This window comes from Condylura cristata, unplaced genomic scaffold (genome assembly GCF_000260355.1).
Source record: "Condylura cristata isolate star-nosed mole 26May11 unplaced genomic scaffold, ConCri1.0 scaffold00008, whole genome shotgun sequence".
Classification (NCBI taxonomy): Eukaryota; Metazoa; Chordata; class Mammalia; order Eulipotyphla; family Talpidae; genus Condylura; species Condylura cristata.
In genome coordinates this window covers 55,797,342-55,819,378 of record NW_004567109.1, presented here as the reverse complement: position 1 = coordinate 55,819,378, position 22,037 = coordinate 55,797,342, and the positions used below count along the sequence as shown (strand labels likewise).

Below are 22,037 nucleotides of genomic sequence, written 5' to 3'. Positions count from 1 at the left end.
TCTGACCAGCACTAGAAATTAAGCAAAAGGCCTGTGAACTTATACTGACTTTTCTACTGCTATGTCTGCTTTCTGTTATAACTCTCTTCCTCCTAGAAGTTCATACCAAGTCATGAAGATAACAAGGATACTACTGCTAAGCTATTAAAATATGTATCCTGAACTGGGGGCCATGTTCCCTGCCTATATACTTTACCTCATGTAGTCCTTGGGTTACCTTCTGATGCTCGCTCCAGAAGTTTCTCCTTGTGAGAGTAAAGAAGTCACTGGGTATCAGAGAGGTTCTGTAACTTCCCTAAGAATACACAGCCCATAAATGTTAAACTGGCACTCACACTCAGGCTCTTCTATAATCACTGATGTGAAGTTGGGCTTGCTTCTCTCCTGAGGTGCCCCAGTGAAATACCAGCACAGAAGGAACTCTTTAAAACTCCTTCATTCTCATCTTCTTGACCCCTCTGTCTATCCCACCCCACATTCCACAGCCCTAAGCTCCAGAGTTTCATTCTGCCTCGGAACAAAAGAATACAGTCAATCCTCCTCATTCCCAGATTCCATATTTATGAATTTGTCTACTCGCTGAACTTTGTTTGTAACCCCAAAATCAATACAGTGCTTTCAGAATTGCATATAAACATGAACAGAACAGCAAAAACTTTGAGCCACTCATCTGCATGTTCTCAGCTAAAACTGAACAAGGCAGTGCTCTGGTTTCTTATCTCATTTCTCATACTATAAACAAATGACATTTTTTTTTTAAAGATTTATTATTTATTTGTGTATACAGAACTGGGGTACAGGCCAGAGGCTCAGGGGTGGCGAGAGGCTTCACCAGAGACAGAGTGGGGAGCACTCTGGATGAAATACACTGCTGAGGGGAGCAGCGGGCGGGTCAGGAGAGGTCTGCCGCGCCATGTGGTCACCTCCGGGGCAGGTGGGAATTGAACTCATGCGGAACCGGCTTTAGATTCTCACTGCTGTGCTTTAACCCGCTGCGCCACCAGGGAGGGCCACAAATGACATTTTTCACAGTATAGTTAGTGCTTGGCTTTTTGTGTGTTTGTGCTTTTTATTGGCAATTTCACTGTTTAAAATGGTCCCAAAGCATAATGCTAAAGGGCTGTCTAGTGTCCCCAAACACAGAGAGGCTGTGATACGCCTTCTGAAGAAAATGCATGTATTAGATAAACTTCATTCGGGTATGAGTTGTAGTGCTGTTGGCTGTGAGTGCAATGTAAGAAATCAACAATATATATTCAATAAGATATCTTTAAACGGCAGGCACATCAAACAAATTTATGTACTGGAGGGTTCATGAAACTGTGCAGAGGGTGACAAGAACCATCCCTCCCCCCACCATACTTCCCCAGGAGCAGCGCTTCAACATTGCTAATTCTTTTTCCAGCAACCATGTAGAACGTCACTGTGATGAATAGTGGAACTGACTATAGCCCTTATTTTTACCTTATTCTCTACTCTCCCACCCATCAGTCCTTGCAGATAGGAAGGAGAGAGACCTTCCCCTGCTCTGTGCTGCTTCTGGATTTCACTGGTGCTATTCAGGACTTCTCCCTCCCTGCCTGCCTGCAACCGGCAGCCTGGCCATGGCCTCACGACTGCTCTGTAGCTGGGAGGAGTGGGGACCTTCCTGAGGGACTACTGAGAAAGGGGCACACGTAGGTCCTGGTGATGATCACAGCTGATCATCGGTGGGCCCCTACCACACAGACATCACCCATCACTTGCCAGGAGTTGTCCAAGAATTCACTTTGTTTCAATCCTGAAGACAAATTCTATAAAGAAAAGGTGGACATTAGAATGGGTAAGGCTGACCAGCTGTACTTTTGCATGGTAAAAGAACCTGGTTTCCACAAAAAGATATGCTCTCTCCCCATTTTAGGTGAAAGTCAATCTATATTTCATCTTCCCATCTTGACAAGGACACAAGTATAGAGGTATTCCTGGACCCCAAAGAAAATAGCGGCACAAACACCGTAAGTGCCAACCAACTCCCAGGCTCAGCATCCAAGCTGAAGAAGGAAGTGGTGGACACTGTGGCAAAATACAGGCCCAGTTCTCATCAAAAAAAGTCGCTATCGTTCAGCTGGTTTCAGAATTTGCCATGTTCAAATGAATGTCAGGGCTGCCAAATACTTGACCTTCTCAGGAACAGCCCAAAATCTGGGGAAGGAGAGAGACTTGTTTGTTCTGAGTTCAGCTCTATTCCTTTCCTCATGTATGAGCTTTGGTTTTATCATTTGCATAGTAGAAATGAATCTACTTTCTTTGTTTTTATGAGGAGCAGAAGTCATTATGAAGAGCTAGGATGAAAGAAAGGCATGACCTCTGGCCATCGGGTGGGGCCAAGGGAGAGAACATCAGGTTGAATGGCCCAGGGTAGATGCTTATCTGTCTAAAACAGGCATCACAGACAAATGCTTTCAGGAGCTCTAGGAGCGTAGCACAAACATGGGCAGGAGCCATGATAATAAAACAATAGCAGTTAACTAGCTATTAACACTTGTTAAGTACTCCACTCTGCGCCAGCTAGTACTGATACTAATATTCACTGAGTCCTCACCAGGACAACTCTGTGATCACTTTATTTTATAAGAGAGGATGCTGAAATACAGAAAGTTAAATAGCATGTCCAAGGTCAAATGTGAAGCAGCAGAACCAGGAGCAGACTGCACAGTTTCAGTGGGGCACGCAGACTCATCTGACTCATCTGACATGCTTGCATGTGTACATGTGTCTAAATAAATCTGGCCACAGAGTGCCAGCCAGGCAACGAAGCGACCTGGTGGGCACATCGGAGGCCACCAGCAACAGCCATATATTTACAATAACTTAATAGCAACCCTTTTTCTTGTGTTATGTGAGGGATCTTGACGCACTGGGAGCCATTAACCCACTAGGTCCCACGGCCCATGGAGTTAGTGGGGTGAGTAGGTGTCTGCCCTTCAGAGTGACTGAGTCTTGTTATGCTTCCTCAAGGACCTTGGGACCAGGGCCCTGAGGTTACACTCCTGACTTGGCCCAGTGGGGCACGTGTGCTCAGGGAGCACAGAGCCAGGTGTTTAGATTCTGCTGTGCTTCCCACCTGCTCTGAACCTCTATGTCCTTACCTGTCATGTTGGCATAATGATTTCTCTGCATGTCTCCAGTGCTAAGAGATTTTTTTTTTAAAATCCAGTTTGTGAAGTCTAGTAACTCAGGGCAGCTCTTCAGATGACACCCCATGTGGAGATTAGCCGCCCTCTCAGGTAGACACCCAGGTAGCTTCTTATCCCGAAGCACAGTCTTAGCTTAAGCGTAAAAACTGTCACTCTACAGCCCAGATCGCAGACCATGGTTGATCTGTTGGTAGTAGTTGTATTTTTAATCATGATTTGTCTGTCCACTTTTCAAAGCTAGTGAGTTTCATAGCAAAACAAATTCTGCATCTTCTGCAGAATTAGATCTGGCAGAACTGGGCCTATGTAGCCAAGTGGCTCCATTTGAGCAGCTGGCCCCTTACCTGGGGCACCTGTGTCCACTAGACACTAGTCACCTACCTGTGGACATGTCAGCCTGCAGCCTGTGACTGGCAGGGGCTCGGTCCATTGCCCAATATCCTCGGTTTCCAGAAAAACCCACTTAGTACTCTCCCCATCTGGGTCTGGGCTTTAAGTGCTGTTGCAGTTCCTTCCCAGTTGCTAGATGGAGCCTCTAAGATGTTGTACAAACCTGAAGATGCATGGGTCCCCAAGAAGCTGAGGCTTACCTTCCTGAAGGAAGTCGTTCCAGAGGCACTTTGTTGTCTTTTTGGGTAGAATGAGAACAGGACCTATTTTATATACATACATACACACACACACACACACACACACACACATACATACATGCATATATATATATACACACACACACACTTACTGTTCATTTTATAAGAATGTTTACTTTCCCTCTCCCCCACCCATCATCACCTTAGCTCCCCACATCCCTCCCCCCTTCTGATCCCTCTCTATCCTCCCCTGTAGGATCTCTCTGGTTTATAATTGTCTGTTTGTTTTTGCTTTGTTTTGTAATAACAATACACTTTTTCCTCCCTGTTTTATTTGATGCTCTTAAATTCCTCCTATAAGTGAAACCATTCAGTATTTTCCCTTTTCCTTCTGACTTATTTCACTGAGCATGATCCCGTCCAGCTCCATCCATTTTGCTGCAAATGACATGAGTTTGTCTTTTTTATTGCTGAATAGTATTCCACTGTGTGTGTGTGCGTGTGTGTGTGTGTGTCTGTCTGTCTGTCTGTCTTCTTGATCCAATCATCTAGTTTTGGGCATTTAGATTGTTTCCAGGATTTACCTATTATAACAACAGGGTCTAAAAGGTGCACCCATCTGCAGAGATGGCAGAGCGGGGAGCAAGGCGTGTGTCCTGTGCTGACCCCTCTGACATGCCTTGGGGCTAGCTGGACCTCTCAGGTGTTAGTCCTCCAGCCTACTCCCCCACCACACACATAGGAGTCAGCGCTAATGAAAAGGTAATCCCTTCTAGTGGGTCTGTAGACGTAAGTGGGGAGAAGCCCCCTGAGTGGTCCTGGTTTTACGTTTCAGGCTTTCCTAGGACCTGTGGCATCTTCAGGAAGAAAGAGCTTTAAGAATAAGATAATGCCCTTAAAAAAACCCTGGTGCTCTGCTTTGCAGTGGGGAGTGTTTACCCCAAGCTGCTCTCTGTTCCAGCCCAAGCTGCCTGTGGTTTTGTTCAGGGCTTTGATGGGCAGAGAAAGAACAGCAGCCTGGTCTTCTGGAAACTTCTATCCCTTCTTTTACTCTCCTTACCCCTCAGGGAAATTCAATTCATAAACCTTACAGTAATGTGATGTTAATTTTGCTCATCTAAAGAAACAGATGTCAGGAAATGGGACTCCTCCCCCTTCATAGCTGCTTTAACTCATCTTCATTGCCCGTCCCAGGTACTGTCATTCCCTGAGAAGCTTAAATCTCTGGAGCAAAATCCTTCTCCTCAGCATTCAGATGAGTTATAGCTGCTGGAAGAGCCTTTATCTCTCCTCCCATGTCTAATTTGGGGGTAATTTGCAGTCTTCCCTGTTCATTACCTTCATTCCTGGGTTACCCCAGACGAGGACAATCACGATTTATTAAGAAAACAGGCTAAGTTTAAGGAGAGCCAGACAGAGTGGAAATGCAGTTCTACAGTCAACTGACTCTCTCAGGGGTTGGGACAGGACTCTGAGGAGTGCTTGCTTCTTGTTTCCTTGGAAAAAACAGAAGGGGAGGAGGACAACAGCAGACAGTGCCAGAAGAGAAATCGAGGTGGTCTGTTTCCTCCACACCTGCCCATATGTGCGGATGTAGATGTACCTGGCAGCCAAGGCCCTGCTTGAGAAGAGGGCAGGTGGCCTGCGTGAACCCTGGGCCACCCAGTTCCATCATCTGTGTCCAGCTGGTCATTAAGGGAGACTTTAGCCATCACCCGGCCCCAGGATTGACATGGATCAGCCAGTACCCCACAAGGAAGAGAACTGAAGAGAAGCAAAACTACCAGGAACTGTGCTCCAACATCCCCGTCCAGTGCTTTGGGGCCTAGAGCAGTGTCCTCTTCTCTCTGGTCCTCAGTTATGCAGCAGCACAGTGAGCCAGCAGGGCCAGGTCTAAAGAGCTCTTGGAGCTGAAAGCCTGGGGTGCTCAGTCCATCAGCATGCCCCCCTGTACCTGCAATGTCAGAACACCATCCCCATGCAGGTGGCCACCATCTTCCTGGAGGCTAGTTCCTCCTTCAGTTTGTGATCACTGTCACTTTGAGCTCTGTCCGTTCAGCCTGGAATGACTTTCATACGTGAACATTTGTGTGGTCTGTAGGGAAACCTCACCCATTTGCCAAGGAAAGGCTGGGAACTCACAGTCCAGTGGCCCTTCAGGATCTGCTTGCTGTGGATGGTTGGACAGGGTGGGGAATAGCCCCCCCCCGAGCTCAGAAATGACAGCACAGAGCCCACTAAGAATACATATTATCTGAAGCCCTGAATTGCACAAAGCAGTAATAAAAATAAGGGCATTTCCACATCACCCAGGAAATTTTCTTAGAAAGGAGGCAGTTTGCTAAAGTACCTGTAATGTGCCTGAAAGCCTGGCTTCAAGCCCCAGTTCTGTTAGCTGTGTGACTATGGGCAAGTTACTCAACCTCTCCAAGCCTCACTTACCTCATCCATAAAATGAAGCAATGATAACAGTGAGACCCATGATAGGTGCTGTTTTGAGGACTTAAAGTGGTTTTCTGCTGGCCAGATCCCACACATGGTGCTTCATGTGTGACAGTTACTCAAAAAGTCTTAACTAGAAATTGCCCATTTATCACAGAAGCTAGAGGTTCTACAGACGTCCACCTCCTGGGGAGTCATGGTATATTTTTCTCTTTCCCGTCTCTTGACTGCCACTATTTAGTGAAATTCTCTGTCCAAGGAGGAAAGTAAGTTTGAGACTCACTTTTCAGGGCACTGAAGAGACTTCAAAGGTCTCTTCCCAAAGGTGGCCCCACCTATGTAGCCCAAGTGCTAAAAACCGGATTTCAGGGAGCCAAGACTGAACGCCCCCTCAACCAGTCCTCCACCTAGACACCTAGCTGACTTCCTTCCTGCATCCTCACCCATTTTTCCCCTCCTTCTAGAAACCTGAGTAACAACAAGATCAAGGAGGTGAGAGAGGGCGCATTTGATGGAGCAGCCAGTGTGCAGGAGCTGATGCTGACAGGAAACCAGCTGGAGACGGTGCACGGGCGCATGTTCCGTGGCCTCAGTGGCCTCAAGACCCTGTGAGTACCCAGCACATGGGCAGGACCTCAGCAAGTCAGAGGGCCGGGGATCTGTGAAGACAGCAGACTAAGCTCTGGTGCTGGCCTGGCCTGCTGATCCCTCCCTTCCTGGAACCAAGTCAGCATCAGGCATTTCCCAGTCCTTGCTGAGAAACAACTCAGTGTGCTAAGCACTCCCCAGGACATCCATATGTGCCTGCACACACATATATGCACATAAATTCATACTAGAAATGTGCTGATTGGAGCACGTGCTCACACATATGCCCACATGTGCATAACCACGACATGCAGCATGCACACACATGCACAAGCAAGCTGCCCACACAGCCACACACACGCATGCACATGCAGGCACTGACATGGCTCAGTGTGGATTGGTGCACACAGTCTGCATGGCACCTGCTTCTGCTGTAGAGCAGGCAAGACAAGGATGTGCATACACATGTATGGGTTCCCCCAAGTTCCAGGCCCTGCTATGACAGGACAAACCTGAGTTTGTCAGACAGACAAGCATGACTGTTCTGGGTTGGGAGCTGCCAAAGCGCCCCACTGACAAGTGCATCGGCATGTGCTCACCCCACTAGCACACCATTGAGGGAAGGAAAGGGTAACGTCTGTACTCTCTCACCCTTTCCTCCCCTGCAGGATGCTGCGGAGTAACCTGGTCAGCTGTGTGAGCAATGACACCTTTGCTGGCCTGAGCTCAGTGAGGCTGTTGTCCCTCTATGACAACCGGATCACCACCATCACCCCCGGGGCCTTCACCACCCTGGTCTCCCTGTCCACCATGTAAGTCCCCCCGGACGCTTTGCCCACTCACTCTGAGCTTCCCTCCTGCAGATCGCTCCTCTCCCTCCTCCCTGCTATCTTTGGTCAAGGTCAACTGTCCCCTTCCATAGACATTTGCCAGTCTCCTTCCACAATCAGGACCATCTAGGTAGAGGACACCAGGCACAGTCCCTCTTTCCTTGAGCTCACAATACCATGAGCCGCCATACACTGGAGATCTGCAGTGACTTGCAAAGCCAGTGCAGGTTTGTTGAGAAATACTGGAGTGGATGTTCCTCAACAAACCTCAAAAAGGTGAGTGGGAGATACTTACTCAAAAAGTGAAGTGGTCCTGTGAAGAAGTGAAACATATTGCAGTGGGCTTGTGGTGGGCTGAAATAAGCAGACACTCAAGAGGACCAAGGCCAGCCTAGCATGGTGACAGCAGAGTAAACAGACTAGGGCTCAGGCCAGGCTCGAGGAGGCCGAGCCAGACTGCAGGGTTGCCCTAGGCTAGTTAGGTCTCTGTCCCAGGCACATCAAGAAGCTACTCAAGGTTTTAAGCAAGCAGCAGCTGATCCAACGGGGGTTTTAAAATGATGTCAGTTGCTGTTTAATGTGTTTTGGAGCCAGAGTCCAATCTAGCATTCTGGACACCTAAGTGAGTATTTCTGCCTGGGGAATTCACTGTATTGGTAAAGGAGGCTGGAATAATGGTTAAGACTTTGGACTCTAGAGTCCAATTTCCTGGGCACAAACCATGACTCTTCCTCTCATGATCTCTGTGACCTTGGCAGAGTTACTTCATCTCTCAGTGTGCCAACTGCCCCTCTGCATAATTCACCTGGTAGGATTATTGTGAAAATTGCCTCTGTTAGTATTTGTAAAAACACACAACAGGGGCCTGAGCCACAGAGGGGACTTAGCAGGCCTCAGCATTTACTTTGCTCACAGTATCCCCATGTGGCTCTGTTTAACCTTAGTTGCCAGTTCATTCTCCCCTCTGGTTCCTTCCCCAAAGGCTCTTGGAAAGGCAGAAGAGAAAGGCTTTTGCGGATTTTCCTGTTTCTACCTGTTGTCATGCTTCCATACACCCATGTCACCCGACACAGATACCACTGATAGAATGACCCAAGGCCCCATTGTTCTCCCAGACTACTCCATCCCCTTCCTGCCGCCCTTCCAGCCCATCCCCAGCCCACTCCCACTTAGAAGACTGCTCTTGCTCTTGCCGCTGCCCTGCCTCCTCCCTCCTCCAGTCCTAAGTTCAGGGAGCCTCCTCCCTTCTCCAGTCTTAAGCCCAGTCCGTTCCCCAACTCCACCTTGCCTTCACCAGTCCTGCTCTGTTTCCACAGCCCTGACCATTCGTACTCTGCCACACAACTTATTTGTTGTCCATTGTATACTCTCTGCCTCCTGCCTACTGGAATCTAGAGCTAGGACAGCTTGACTGTTCTCTGCTACCTCCTCAGTGCCTAGGCCTGTGCTGGCGCTAAGTGGATGCCTGCCACTCAGTTGTTGAATAATTGGATGATCCGATGAATACAAGATAGGACAGTCGGTTAGGAGCTAGCCTGGGAGATGGGGGAACAGGAGAGGGATGAGTTTGAACCCAGCCCTCACAGCTTCTAGAGGCCATCACACTGGAAATCCAAAGACACAAACATGCCCAGAGGCGGAGAGTCTCAAAGCATTGAGGGCAGCAGCTTTGACAGAAGAACTTGGCATTGTACTAGGCACTGTGGGGTTGGGCAGTGGGACCTGGACTCAAGCCCAGGAAGGTCTGATACCAAATTCCTGTCATCCCACAGCCACCTGCTCATCTTAGGTGACCTCCCTACATCATTCTTTCACAGCATGAAGTGGGAGTCACATTGGCTCCTTTCTGGGTTGTGCGGCAGGTCTGAGAGAGTGGCTTTATAAAGAGGAGAGGCTCAGAAAGTGAGAGCTGCTTCACACCTCCATCCATCAGGATGGCATTCAGCAGACATATGTCCAGTGCCTGTGCTGAGGCCAGGGTGCCAGGAGACAAGGCAGAAGGCAGACCCCGTCCCCGCCCTCAGGAGCCAAGAGTCCAAGGGCTGGAGGCCGATGCCACTGGCTCCAAGGAGCTGTGGCAAAAAAGAATGCAACAAGACCGAATTTTCTTTTCCCTTCAGATGAGGGGCTCAGGAAAGGCTTCTTTGACAAGGGGTCGTTTCTGCTGAGGACTAAAGGGGGAGCAGAGGCAGCCAGGCAGGCAGTCTGGATTCGTCCCAGACAGGTGGAACTGCACTTCCGGGGGTTCTTGGGGACAGTCACACAGCAATTGCTGCAGGAGACCACAGCCATGTCTGCAGGTGGAGGTCCAGAAGGGCATGTGGAGAAACTGCCTCAGGACTTTAGGAGAGGAGCTGCGTGTCCTCTCGCAGGTCTCCTCCCTCCTCCTCCTGAGCCTGGAGCAGAGCTACTTGGGGAGCCAGCCCGAGGGTGGCAGAAGCAGGTCGCAGGGCCACCTCCTCAGTCCCAGGCTAGCCACTCAGAGATGGCCCTTCTGCCCTCCAGAAACCTCCTGTCCAACCCCTTCAACTGCAACTGCCACCTGGCCTGGCTCGGCAAGTGGCTGCGAAAGAGGCGCATCGTCAGTGGGAACCCCCGGTGCCAGAAGCCCTTCTTCCTCAAGGAGATTCCCATCCAGGACGTGGCCATCCAGGACTTCACCTGTGAAGGTGAGAAGGCTGAGGGTGGAGGAGGCAGTAGCTAGGAGGCAGAGGGGACCCCCAGTGAGGAGAGGTACAGCAGGTAACTGGAGGTCAAGTCTCCTGAGATCCGCCCCCACTCTGCCCTCTGGCCTGCAGCTCAAGCTCAGGCCTGCTTTTCGCCCACAGGATCCCTTCATGCAAATTAAGAAAAGATGCCTTTTTCCAAAGACATTTTACATTTGTCAGTCAAAAATATGTCATCCTGATTGTTTCCCATAACATACTTTGTGCCTATCAGTGACAACACTGTTCAGCCAGACATCCTAACCGCCAAGTCCACCATGAAGTTGGTGCCCATTAGATGCTCCATTACTCTTGTACACTGCACAACCTCCACAACGGGACAGGGGAGCCCTGGGCCTCAGTTTTCCTGCCTGCATCATCACGAAGCTCGGAATGTAGACCCATGAGAAACAGACCTCTAGATGCACTCCTGGCAAATTCTTGTCACTGACCATGGGGTATGAATACCCCAAGCCTCAGGATCCCAAAGGACATACTTGTTTTTATAAATTCAAGCTAGCACAGTTCTTCACTTGCTCAGCATTAGGTTATCGAGAGAGAGATTGCTGGTTTGTAGATTAACTGCCCTTAAAAGTACAATGGGGCTGGGGACACATTTGCCACCCAGAGTGATTATATATTAGAATGAGGGGAGAAAGAGAAGAAGAAGAGGCAGGACTAACAGGGCTCTGCCCCCGGCCTTTCAGTCACTCGGGAGCATTCCTGATCAGGTTAATAATGGCCTCTCTCCAGTCCTTTGATTCCAGCTTGACTCGTCTTCATTTCGTGGTCCATGTGGTGACACTAGGTAGCCCCAGTCCTCACGCCAGGCGCTTTCTTTCCCCTACAGCCATTGGCGAGACCACAGGCTCCTCACTCTTGGTGGGCTGAGCCAGGGCTTCCCTGTACAGCTCAGTGCCTGGCCCCAGTCTTGCCATGTGCCACCCCCAGCGGGGTTTGTCTCCTGCACACTCACTCCCCAGGCCCCTGTTCACAGGAAACGATGAGAGCAGCTGCCAGCTGGGCCCCCGCTGCCCAGACCAGTGTACCTGCATGGAGACGGTGGTGCGATGCAGCAACAAGGGCCTCCGCGCGCTCCCCAAAGGCATTCCCAAGGATGTGACTGAGCTGTAAGTGCCCCCATGCTCCCCCGGGGTCCCTTCTTCACCAGCATACATCACACTTGGCCCTGTATCTCAAGCAAGACTGGCTGGAAGGTACCTCCTTGAGTGGATACAGCAAGATGGTGGCAGCACCTTTGACCTGGGACAGGAAGCACCGGCCCCAGGCCTCTGCCTGGTAAGGGATGCATCTCCTATTGTCCCTACAGAAGCCCCAGAATTTAAGTGGGAGGGCTGTCTCATTCTCTCGTTCACTCCAAACCCCCTGCATTCTGCCTTCTATATCCCTCCACAGTCTCTCAGTTTGAAACTAGAAAGAGCCCAGGTGAACCATAGACATTGTCCAGCAGGCACTACCGCTCCAGCACTTAGCAGTATGATCCTGGTCCAGCTTAAAACCATCCACTACCCACAGCGCAATCTCAGTTCCCAGTCCTGTTCACTTCTGAGCCCAGGAACCTTCTGATTCCATGAGCCACACTCCTCACCATGGCTGTACAGAGGCCAATTTTGCCCAGATGCCCCCAGCTAAACAAAAGAGATGTTGTTCCCTTTCTGAAGGCCTCTTACAATTGCGGAGAAAACCTTACATTTACCCTCTACAAAGCTCAAACACATGGACAAGGGAGACACAGAGAGTCAAAGAGCCTCTCTGGAATGTACCAGAAGCAGCGCAGCTGCGGCACCAGGGAGAGGGGGAGGGCAACGCACACGTTCACACCAACACAAACCCACTCATTCTTGCATTCATTCATACCTTCATTCATTCCGCATGTATTTATTGGGTGTCTGGGTGTCAGGTGCCGCGCTGACACTGGGGAGACTGTAGTGAGCTAACGGGTGGGACTCTGCACTGGTGGGGGCGGGGGTGTCTCACAGTTTACTGAGGGAAGCAGACATTTGCTCCGTCGTCTCCGAAGACTCGTAAGATGACAACTGTAAAACTGCTACAAAAAGGAGGAACAAGGTTGCTATGACATCCTAAAGGAGAGAGGTTTGACTTAGATGTGAAGATCAGAGACGGGTTCTGTGGGGAATTGAAGCTGGAGTGGAAATCTGCAGGGTGAGAAGCGGATAATTAGAGGAAGGGAGGAGGGTTCCAGAGGGAAGCTGCTGTCTGAGCAAAGCCCCTGCGTGGGGAGCAGGCGGAACCAGGTGAAGCCTGGACAAAAACCCAGAGGACCCAAGCAGGACACACTCACACACCACCACCACCCGCCATGTTAAGCTTGCCCTTGATCCCCTCACTCCCAGCCCCACTCACCCCTTCCTCTGGACCAACTCAGCATGTACCCCAGATACAAGCAATAGAATCCACCTGACACTCCAAGGGAGCTTCACCCACCCCCTACCCTCCCCACCCCCCGTGCCTCCTGGGGTGGCCCCTGAGCACGCCCACCTGGCAGTAGGGTGACTCCTGTAGCTAGGACTGCCCAGCCCAAGAGCAGGAAGGGGGGTCTTGACAGTCCCCACAAATCCATGGAGACCCTGAGTTTGCCCTGGAGCCGTGCCCCTGAGGCGTGCCTACATAAGGAAAGTCCCTTTCCTTTGAGCAGTCTATGCTGTGTGGTAGAGGCTACAGAAATGACCCTGGCACACACCTCCTTCTTGGACTCGTTGAATGCCAGGTTGCACATGTCAGAAGAAAATGTTGTGTAAACAGGTCCCTGGATGCTCTTCCCTAAAGCTCATGAAACAGAGAGTGAAATAACAAAGATAATGGGCTATAATTATAGAGTAAACTTCAGAGCTTTGGGGAGATGTGATTTCCTGCTTTGGAAATGGCACTTCCCTGGGCCAGACATGGGTTTCCAAAGTTCGCCAAGGAGCATAGTTATCCCCTCTGTCCCCAGACCATGGCCCAAAGGGTTAGGAAAATGGTAATCAGCAGGTCATGAAAACTGTCTTCTGGGGCCCTCATTCAAGGACATGCGTTGAGTCCAGATTCCACATTTCCAGTGCTGCCTCTCTGGCTTCCTGAGGTGGCATCAGTTATCTGCCACCCTGCAAAGTGTGATTCAATCAAAAGGAAAAAAAAGTTGCGTAGCTGTTCTCCTAGGCAAGGTTGTGGGTCCTCGGCAAGCCACAGAGCAAGTGACCTTTGCCCTGAGCAGTGCCTGCTGGCTGCTAAGCTTCCTCTGCAGGGGTGCTGCAGGCCACCCACACTTGCTTCCCGCCTACCAGTCACCCCTGAAGTGGGCCTGCAGTGCCCTTCCCCTTTCAGCCGTGAGGGACTTTCAGGGGAGTAGAAGCCACTTGCCATGGCTCACCTTGGGTAAGCGGCCCAGGCACAATCAGAACACAGGCCTCCATTCCATGCTGTCATTTGTCACCCAAGAAGTTCTCAGACTTTGAGTCTCAGATCCCTTTACGGTTTTTAAAAATTTCAAGGACTCTAAGAACTTTGGCTTGTGTTAGCTATTGGCATTTACTATAATGGAAATTACAACTGAGAACATTTTCAATGTGTATGTACTAAACCATTTAGAAGTAATATTTTCATGCAGGGTTGTGTAAAAGAAATACAAAAAAAAAAACACTTAATGTGAGAGAAAAGTGAAGTTCTCTAACATTTTTGCAAATCCCTTTAGTTAATTTTTGGCTTCAGAGAAGGCAGGGAGCTTCTCATATCTGCTTCAGCAGCCAGTTGTGATATGTTGTTTTGGGTGAAGTGTACAGACAAGATCTGACTTCACTCAGTGTAGTTGGAAAAGGGAGGAGGAGGAGAATATTAATGGCTTTTCAAATCATTGTGGATATTCTTTGGTAATTCAACAGAATTCCATGGTCGTAGTTTCTTCAAGACAAGCTTTCCGTACTCTGTTCCACTGGTCTGTCTTGCACCTGGAATGGGATTTTCTCTGTGCCTGACCTTTTAACAGCATGTGCTGGTCATTTGGAAAGTAGCATTTTGCTGCGTTAGGGAGGTCCTCAAAGTTGGCATATCGCGTTATGCAAATTCCCAAAAAATCATATCCATCAATATCTCTGCTGATCTCATCAGAAAAGGCTTAACGGAAGGAGATGCTGTCAAGTTCAATGTGACAGTGAACACGTTTTCTGAAATCTTCATTTTCACACAGAAGCTCAACTTCTATCAGTGCCAGCAAATACTGTCAGCTGTTTTCCTTGAAGTGATAGGGTCACTCTGTTCATTTTCAAGAACCATCAAGAATCCAAATACCCATGTCAGGATAACCAGTTTGCCAGAGATTCTTTTAAGTAAAAATCACGTTTTATGGGAAAAAAAAAAGCCAGATCAGCTTGTAACTCCATTTCACAGGGGCCTTCCTCACTGAACTATGTGAAGCAAAACCACTGTCTTCCAACTACCCATTTTGTCACTAGAATATTTTTAAAAATCTCGACAGTTGAGATTTAATGCAATTAATCATTTTTAAGTTTCCTCAAGGGCAGTCTTAAAGAACTGACATGAACCTGCAAGTTCATGAAGGTTTAGGTTATACAGAGCACTGGCATCATTGTGCAATGTCACTGTGTAACTGACATTATGTGACTCAACGACAGTCACCACCAGTTCTGTGCACACAGACAAAAGGGAAGCAATGCCTTCACCTTACTGCAAAGATAGTTTGACCCTCATGGGCCTCTCTGCAGACAGTTCTTTAGGAATCACCGCATCTATCCCCAATGTGTGGCAAAGAATACAGAGGACATTAAGGTCCTGGCTTTAAAGCAAGCAGAAGCAGATGTGAGACGCTCAGCCCCCAAGGTCACACAAACACTCTCTGCAAAGGGAGGGGCCCCCTCAGATTTAGAAAGTGCCATTAGGGCTGTGCCATTAGCCTTTTAGATCCAGTTATACCATTCTAGAATGTAACCTAGAAATCTGATTGCTTCTATTTGAGGGGATGTGTACTAATACCAGGGCTTTCTAGTTCTGGAGACAAACTGTGTAAACCTTCATCTTCTTTGGGGCTTCAGAAGACAATCGGAACTAGTGCTGGTAGACAGCAGTGCTGCCTGCTGGTGAATCCCCAGGAAGTATTAATAATGGATTTTGGCCTGAGGACCATGATGATGGATTTGCTGTCCCCCCACTGATAAGCCTGAGGACAGGAGAAGTAAGGTGATCTCTCTGCCTCCAGGTACAACTATTGAAAGAAGGGATTTCTGTCTACGGGTATTATGGGAAGCAGACCAAAGTACACACACACACAGAGTGCTGAGAAGAGACTTAAAGGGATGGGGCTTGACCAGAAGGATGCAGTTCTTTGTGGCAGAAGGTGACTAAAGGAGAGAGTGGGCATTGGGCCAGCCCTGGTTAGCTCCAGGGATTCAGAAGTATGGGTCTGAGTTACAGCAAGTGGCTCAAAGGAAGCTTCCTCCTCATCTGAAATCTCATCGGTGCAGTGGGCATGCATGCAAGAAAAGGGGCACAGGGATGCCATCACTGACATGCACAAATGATGGCATCAACAGTATGTACTCTGGGATGGGGAGGAATCCAGAAAATTCTGCCCAGCAAGAGCTTTAAATAAGCAAGGGAAAATGTGCATACTGCATTAAATCCACCACAGCTACCGCTTAGCACTTGTTGTGTGTTAGGCACTATGCTTAGTTTGATTCCTTTGTAATCTCATTGAATCCTTCCAACTACCCTGCCAGCAAGCATTGTTTCCACCTTACAGATGAGGTCACTCAGTCTGAGTATTTTAAGATCGTTGCAAGAAGCAGCAAGCAAAGATTAGAACTCAGGTCTGTCTAGGCTGAAAACCTACCCTTTATCCGCTAAATCCCAGGACCCTGGGTACTCTCGCCAGGGGCTGGGTCATTGGGGAATTTCTTGATGGTCAGTCACAGGCCCCTTGGAATGTCCACCAGCATTTAACAGGAAGAAGGCAAACCAGCACCCCTGCCATGAGCTTATAGGTACCTGTCTATGGTGCTGACCTGATCTGTCCTGACAGCTGGACCTTCTCTAGCAATGCCAGCTGCTGCCCAAGAAAAGGCTGCTGCTTTCCTTACCCACCCCTGTGCTGGCTGGGCAGAATACTTTACAGAGCAACTGTCTAGCACTGTTGCCTTTGGCCCTGGGAGAAGGACAGAAACTGCCTGCAGCCAGCTGGAGGGGTCGAGCCGTGCTTTGGAGAGCTGGCTGGCTCTGGGCACAGCAGCACTCAGGAGCCCTGGCACAGTCCTGGCCCAGAGAAGACCTCAGCAGATGGCTGCTGGAGGGTCCCTTCTAGGCCACAGGCAGTCACGGCCATCTGTGGGAGGGACCGACAGAGGCCTGAGTGCAGGTCTCCAGCTGAGAGTCCCCTTCTCTCAGTCAAGCATTGATTAGGTTGATTGTGCTGGAGACTGTCAACTGGGAGGGCTTAGCAGATCCCTGTTCTCAGAAACTTAGACAGTAGGAGGCTAGCCAGTGAATTGGGCATTTCAGAGGGGTAGGCGAACAGTGTTCCCCAGGGAAATAAAAAGGGTAAAGGAGGAGGAAAAATGCATTCTGTGATGAACCCAAGCTTGTAAAACCTTAACGTCAGAAAACCAAGGCCATGGGACTGAACAAGGAGGCCAGAAAAGAGGATGGTGTATGCTGGGAACTTGAGCAGTCATGGAGGGCGCTGCTGATCCCCTGAGAAATGTGGGAACCAAGGAAGAATTCCAAGCAGGAACGTGACATGAGCCAATTTTCACTTTCAAAATATTACTCTGGAAGAATAGAGACTAGACAGCAAGGGGATCATTATCTTTCGATAACCATGTGTTAGAGGATAGAGGTAGGCAGGTGTGTATAAGTATGTCTGTGTGTGAATATGTATGTGTGCATATCAACACATATGTTGATATTCGTGTATGTAGTCAAAAGGTACAGAACACTAGTGTGCCAGGCACTGCGCCAAGAACTTTCTACAGTGGTTCTTGTTTAATCTTCATAATCACTCCAGGTGGTGATTATGGTAATCCCCACATTACAGAGACAGGCACAAGCTCAGTGAGGGCACGTATTTGGCAGAAGTCACACAGCTCTTAAGTAATCAAGCTGGAATATAAAGCTTAATGGCCTGAGTCCTGAGCTTCTCCCATCAGCCCAAACCCCAAGTGAAAATCCTGACCTGGCGGCCTGGGGGTCAGGGGGGTGGGCCTCCTGGAAGGTGACTTGTCTTCTCTCCTGCACCACCCAGTGGATCCAAGCGTTCTTAGTAGGGTACTCTACTGGGAAGTAGGCAGAGCTGGACATAGGATCAGACAACATCCATTCACAGGTCTGTGTGAATTTTCATTCAGGGCAGACATGTTCTGGTGCTTGTGTTGAAACAGAGCATTTAAATGCAGATCAGCTCAAAGGTTGACCCGCTAGAAATGCTCTGGTAGTTCTAAGGCTGGCAGGGCAGGAGAGCAGCCTTCTGAGGGCCCCTCCGGGGCCTGGGCTGCAGGCTACAGGCAACTTTGGAGCTCAGCATTTTCATGAAGGGCTTCCCACAAAGAGCCTTTCCTTCACAACTGCATCTGTGGTTTTGAAGTGCAACTTTTTGTTCCTCAACTTCTGAGCTGCAGATCCAGGTCACCAGGGACATTCTGCACTTAAAGTAGCTGCAGCTGAGCTCCACAGTACCAAGTACAGCCCCGCCCCGGGGGGTCTGGGGTTTGTATCAGACAGGTGATGTTCCCTGAGCATCTACTGTTAGCAGCTGGTATGGTGGGATGCTGTCATGAGCGAAACAGACACGGGTCTGCCCCACTAGTCAGAGAACCACACTAAGGATGTCACCACAGGGGTTAGGCGCTATGAGGAAAATGTCCTGGAAGCTTTTGAGAACCTGTCATGTCCTCACTGGGTGTGGGAGATGAGGGCAGGGATGTGCCACATAAGCTGAGATCTGTGAGTCTGTGGATGATAAGTTGGCAGGGGGGAGAGGAATGACTGACATGTGCAAAAACCTGTCCCTCTGCAAAAAGAGAGGGGCCATTGAGAGAAGGAGCGGGTCAGTAGTGTTGGAAGCAGAGGTCAAGGGAGAGCTTGCTGTCAGAGGAACCCAGAGGGAGGCAGGGAGGGTAATGCTTCTATGTATCAATTCAGCCAGGCTATGGTGCCCAGCTAGATGTAGTCCTGAAGACATTTTGCATATGCAGTTCACTTCCACAATCAGTTGACTTTAAGAAAAAGAGGTAACTGGCCCTGATATGGAGGTGGGCCTCGTAGAATCAGTTGAAGGTCTGAAGAATGAAAGAACAGATTGTTGGAGAAGAGGAAGTTTTGCCTCAAGACTGAACATAGAAATCCTGCCTGAGTTTCCAGGCCACCAGTTTTCTCTTTCCTTAAATTACCTCTCCATCTCTCTCTCTGTGTATTTATGTCTGTACATATGACATGTGAATGTATATTGTATATACTTACATAATTATGAGTATAATTATGCAGGTGAGCCTTGAACTGCACAGGGCTGTGGGGCATCGACCCTCCTCATGGTCAAAAATCTGTGTGCAACTTAGCCAGCTCTCCTTACACATGGGCTCTGCGTCTGGGGGTTCAGCCAACCGACATCCTCAGTTGGCTGAATTTGTAATTGTGGCATCACAGGAAAAAATCCAAGTATAAGAGGAGCCACACTGTTCCAGGACATGTTCAAGGGTCAGCCGTATTTATAATTCTGTATATATCATATACATGTGTATACACATTTAATTATGTGTGATCAATGCAATTATGTGTGTATAATTTATACATATGTGATTACATATGTAGTTATAACTATGTCTCATCCTTGAGCAGAAATATGTTACACATGTGTGTGTACTGACCCTTGGGCCCCCTTTTCTCTGATGGAGGACAGACCACAGAGGGCTCTGCAGGCTTGGGGCAGCAGTGGGGTAGCCCTTCTCCAACAAGCAGTGGAAGCCAGGGAAAGATTTTATGCAAGAAGAGATTGTTCAACACAATCCTGTGCAGAGCCAGGCTGGACCCTGAAAGGCAGGTATTTGGGCCCAGAGGGTTGCATGAGAGACTGTGGTGGGAGAGCTAGAGAGTTTGGCTTTCGTCCTAGCACTGTATAGCCTGGGAGGCTGAGTAACTCCAGGTCACACAGACATATCTCAGCTATGCTTATCTTTAACCTTCTAAGTATCCCAGCAAGGAGACTCAGGGTCTCATTCCCCATGGCTTGAATTTGCTAAGTGGTTGTAGCAAACATGCAAGAGTGAGAGAATAAGCAGGGTATGTGGGATGAGCTATCCTGCCACTCTAGGGCTCCATCTAGGGCCCCAGCTCCTAGGATTAATGATCCCCCTCCAGCAGAGAGGCTCCCAGGATCAGCACCTCCCCACAAGCCCTGCTGGGTCATCACCTGCTTTCAAGCTTCCCTCCATACCACACCATCCCTGAAACACTTCCTGGGGAGGGGACTCAGCCTGATCCGTACTCTCCTCCTCAGCCTGTGCAGACCCAGTGTCCTGCTATCCCCAGAAAGCTCTCAGTCACCTGTCCTTGCACCTGTCTGTAGGCGGGGTTCTTGCTGCACTTGGAAGCCAACTTCAAGTCCCCAGGCCGCATTCTGCCTTTCACACTCAAAAGTCGGGGCCTTCCCCAGGCTATTCCCTCCTTCCTGTTTCCTCCCTTTTAAACAGCTCTTCCTGAGCTGTATCTTTCTGCAAAACCCCTTGGCATTCTCCATGCAGACACCTGTTCCTTTCCTTCAAAGCATTTCAGAGATTTCAGAGTGCATCTCTTTGTAGGAAGGGCCTCCCCTTGTCTCCCTCTTCCACAGTGGTTCTTTTATTGCTAGGGAGCAACATGATGCCTGTCTCACTCCCTAGGATATACACTACCTGGCATCTTGCGGATGCAAGTGAATATTTGTACCTGAGAAATGAATGCACCAGGAATATGCTGCTTGATCTTACACATGAAGGAATGATCTAAAGGGGTGGGAAATTTAGGCCAGGTGATAAAGCTTTCCAAAAATAGAAGTGGGATCTGTCTCTTCCTTGTGTCTCCCCCAGCATCCTGCATGGTAGTTAGTATCTAGGTCGATATAAAATACACATAAGAAAGAATTTAAGACTACGACCATTAACCCTACCTGACAGGGCAACTTGAGACCCTGGGGTGATGCCCTGTGTCCTATGGCAGGACTCTGGAGGCCAACCAGAGGCACAGAGCCACTCGGGCCTTCATCTAAGGTGGTGTGCACTCTGACTCGTCCCTAGAGCACACCTGCTCTGGTCGTGGGCAAACTGCCCGTTTTCTGTTTTAACCGAGCTCATCCCATCCAGTCTCTTGGTGGTGGGTCAGCTGGATGCCGGGCAGTGTTGGCGCCTCATTACTTAAAATAGCTACAGACCGCAGTTCCCACCCTCACCCAAGAACCTGGGAGCAATGCACTCTCAACTGTACAGCAGAACCTGTACAGAATCTGCCTTTCAGCAAAAGCCCAGGAGACCTGTATGTATGTTAAAGTTTGAGAGGCAAACTCGAGTCGCTAAGGAGGTTGGCTCCTGCTAGGTGACAAGGTCAGTCCTGGACAAGGTCAGGACTGAAGTTCAGGCAGGTCTGAGCTCAGGCTTTTCCTGTCTAGGAGGAGTCTCCCTGTGATGGCACATGCTCAGTTCAAGCCCCACTCCCTCCCACAGGCAGTCTTTCTGCTGGCAGTGGAACAGTGTTCAGGAAATGCCCATTTCTTCTGTGTCCAGATGCACATGAGAGACACTCAACACTGAATTAGAATTCTTACTATGAGTCATGGCTCAGCACCCCCACTTAGCCATCCTCTGGTAGCTAAGTCAAGGCTAAATGGTACTGTGGTGAGAGGACAGCCAGAGAGACCTGGGTTTGAGTCCTAGCTCAGCCACTACCTTGCTGTGTGTCTTTGGACAGTGTTTTAACATCTCTGAACTTCTGTTTCCTCAAATGTGAATCCTGGCCATGGAAGGGTATAGTGAGGGCCAGGTACAAAGCAGGTGCATTACTTATTCAATATTGATTGGATCTACTGGGTAGGTACCTAGCTTGGTAGTCTTGGGGGAACCCAACAATGAACAATTTTAGATAAGAGCCTTGCCATCGTGGAGCTTCTCAGCCCACTGGAAACAAAATGTCATTAATTACATGGTCATGCAGATAATCCCTAAAATAGCAAAAAAGCACATCATGTGCCTTAAAGAAGGAAAGGAGAAATGAGTTGCTAAAGCAGGGACCTGACCTGCCCTAGAAGCCTAGGGTGGCTGCTCTGAGAAAATGGCTATGTGTGTGCAGTGCCTCTTAGCCATGTTACTTTGCATCTCTCTCGCAGGTACCTGGAAGGAAATCACTTAACGGCCGTGCCCAGGGAGCTGTCCACCCTCCGACACCTGACACTCATGTAAGGAGCACGTCGGGTGGGACACTTGACTTTCTGTCCTGGGCGAGCTCAGGGCACTGATGAGAAGGGGCAGGCGTGACCGTGGTACAGGCTTTGCATCCCGGCTCCTTTGTCCCAGGGTGGAGCAGAGAGAGCCATTTTGTGCGCAGGTCATGTCAGTGAGAGCCACATGCAGAATCCCAGAGCCTGACACCCGTGACCCCCCGCATTACCTCCCTCCTTGCTTAGGAAATGGTGGATGAGCCTCTGACTATCTAACACGC

The 22,037-nt window shown here is 49.3% G+C and overlaps 1 protein-coding gene across 2 annotated transcripts in view; it reads left to right on the top strand.

The window, feature by feature from the left end:
- SLIT3 (slit homolog 3 (Drosophila)) overlaps window positions 1-22,037 on the top strand; it is a 580,975-nt gene that overhangs the window by 506,409 nt on the left and 52,529 nt on the right. For both annotated transcript variants that reach the window (XM_004679197.2, XM_004679196.2), the window contains exons 17-21: window positions 6,673-6,816; window positions 7,465-7,608; window positions 10,132-10,295; window positions 11,329-11,461; window positions 21,706-21,774. In XM_004679197.2, coding sequence (XP_004679254.1) covers window positions 6,673-6,816; window positions 7,465-7,608; window positions 10,132-10,295; window positions 11,329-11,461; window positions 21,706-21,774 — 654 coding nt within the window. The remainder of the gene's footprint in view (window positions 1-6,672; window positions 6,817-7,464; window positions 7,609-10,131; window positions 10,296-11,328; window positions 11,462-21,705; window positions 21,775-22,037) is intronic.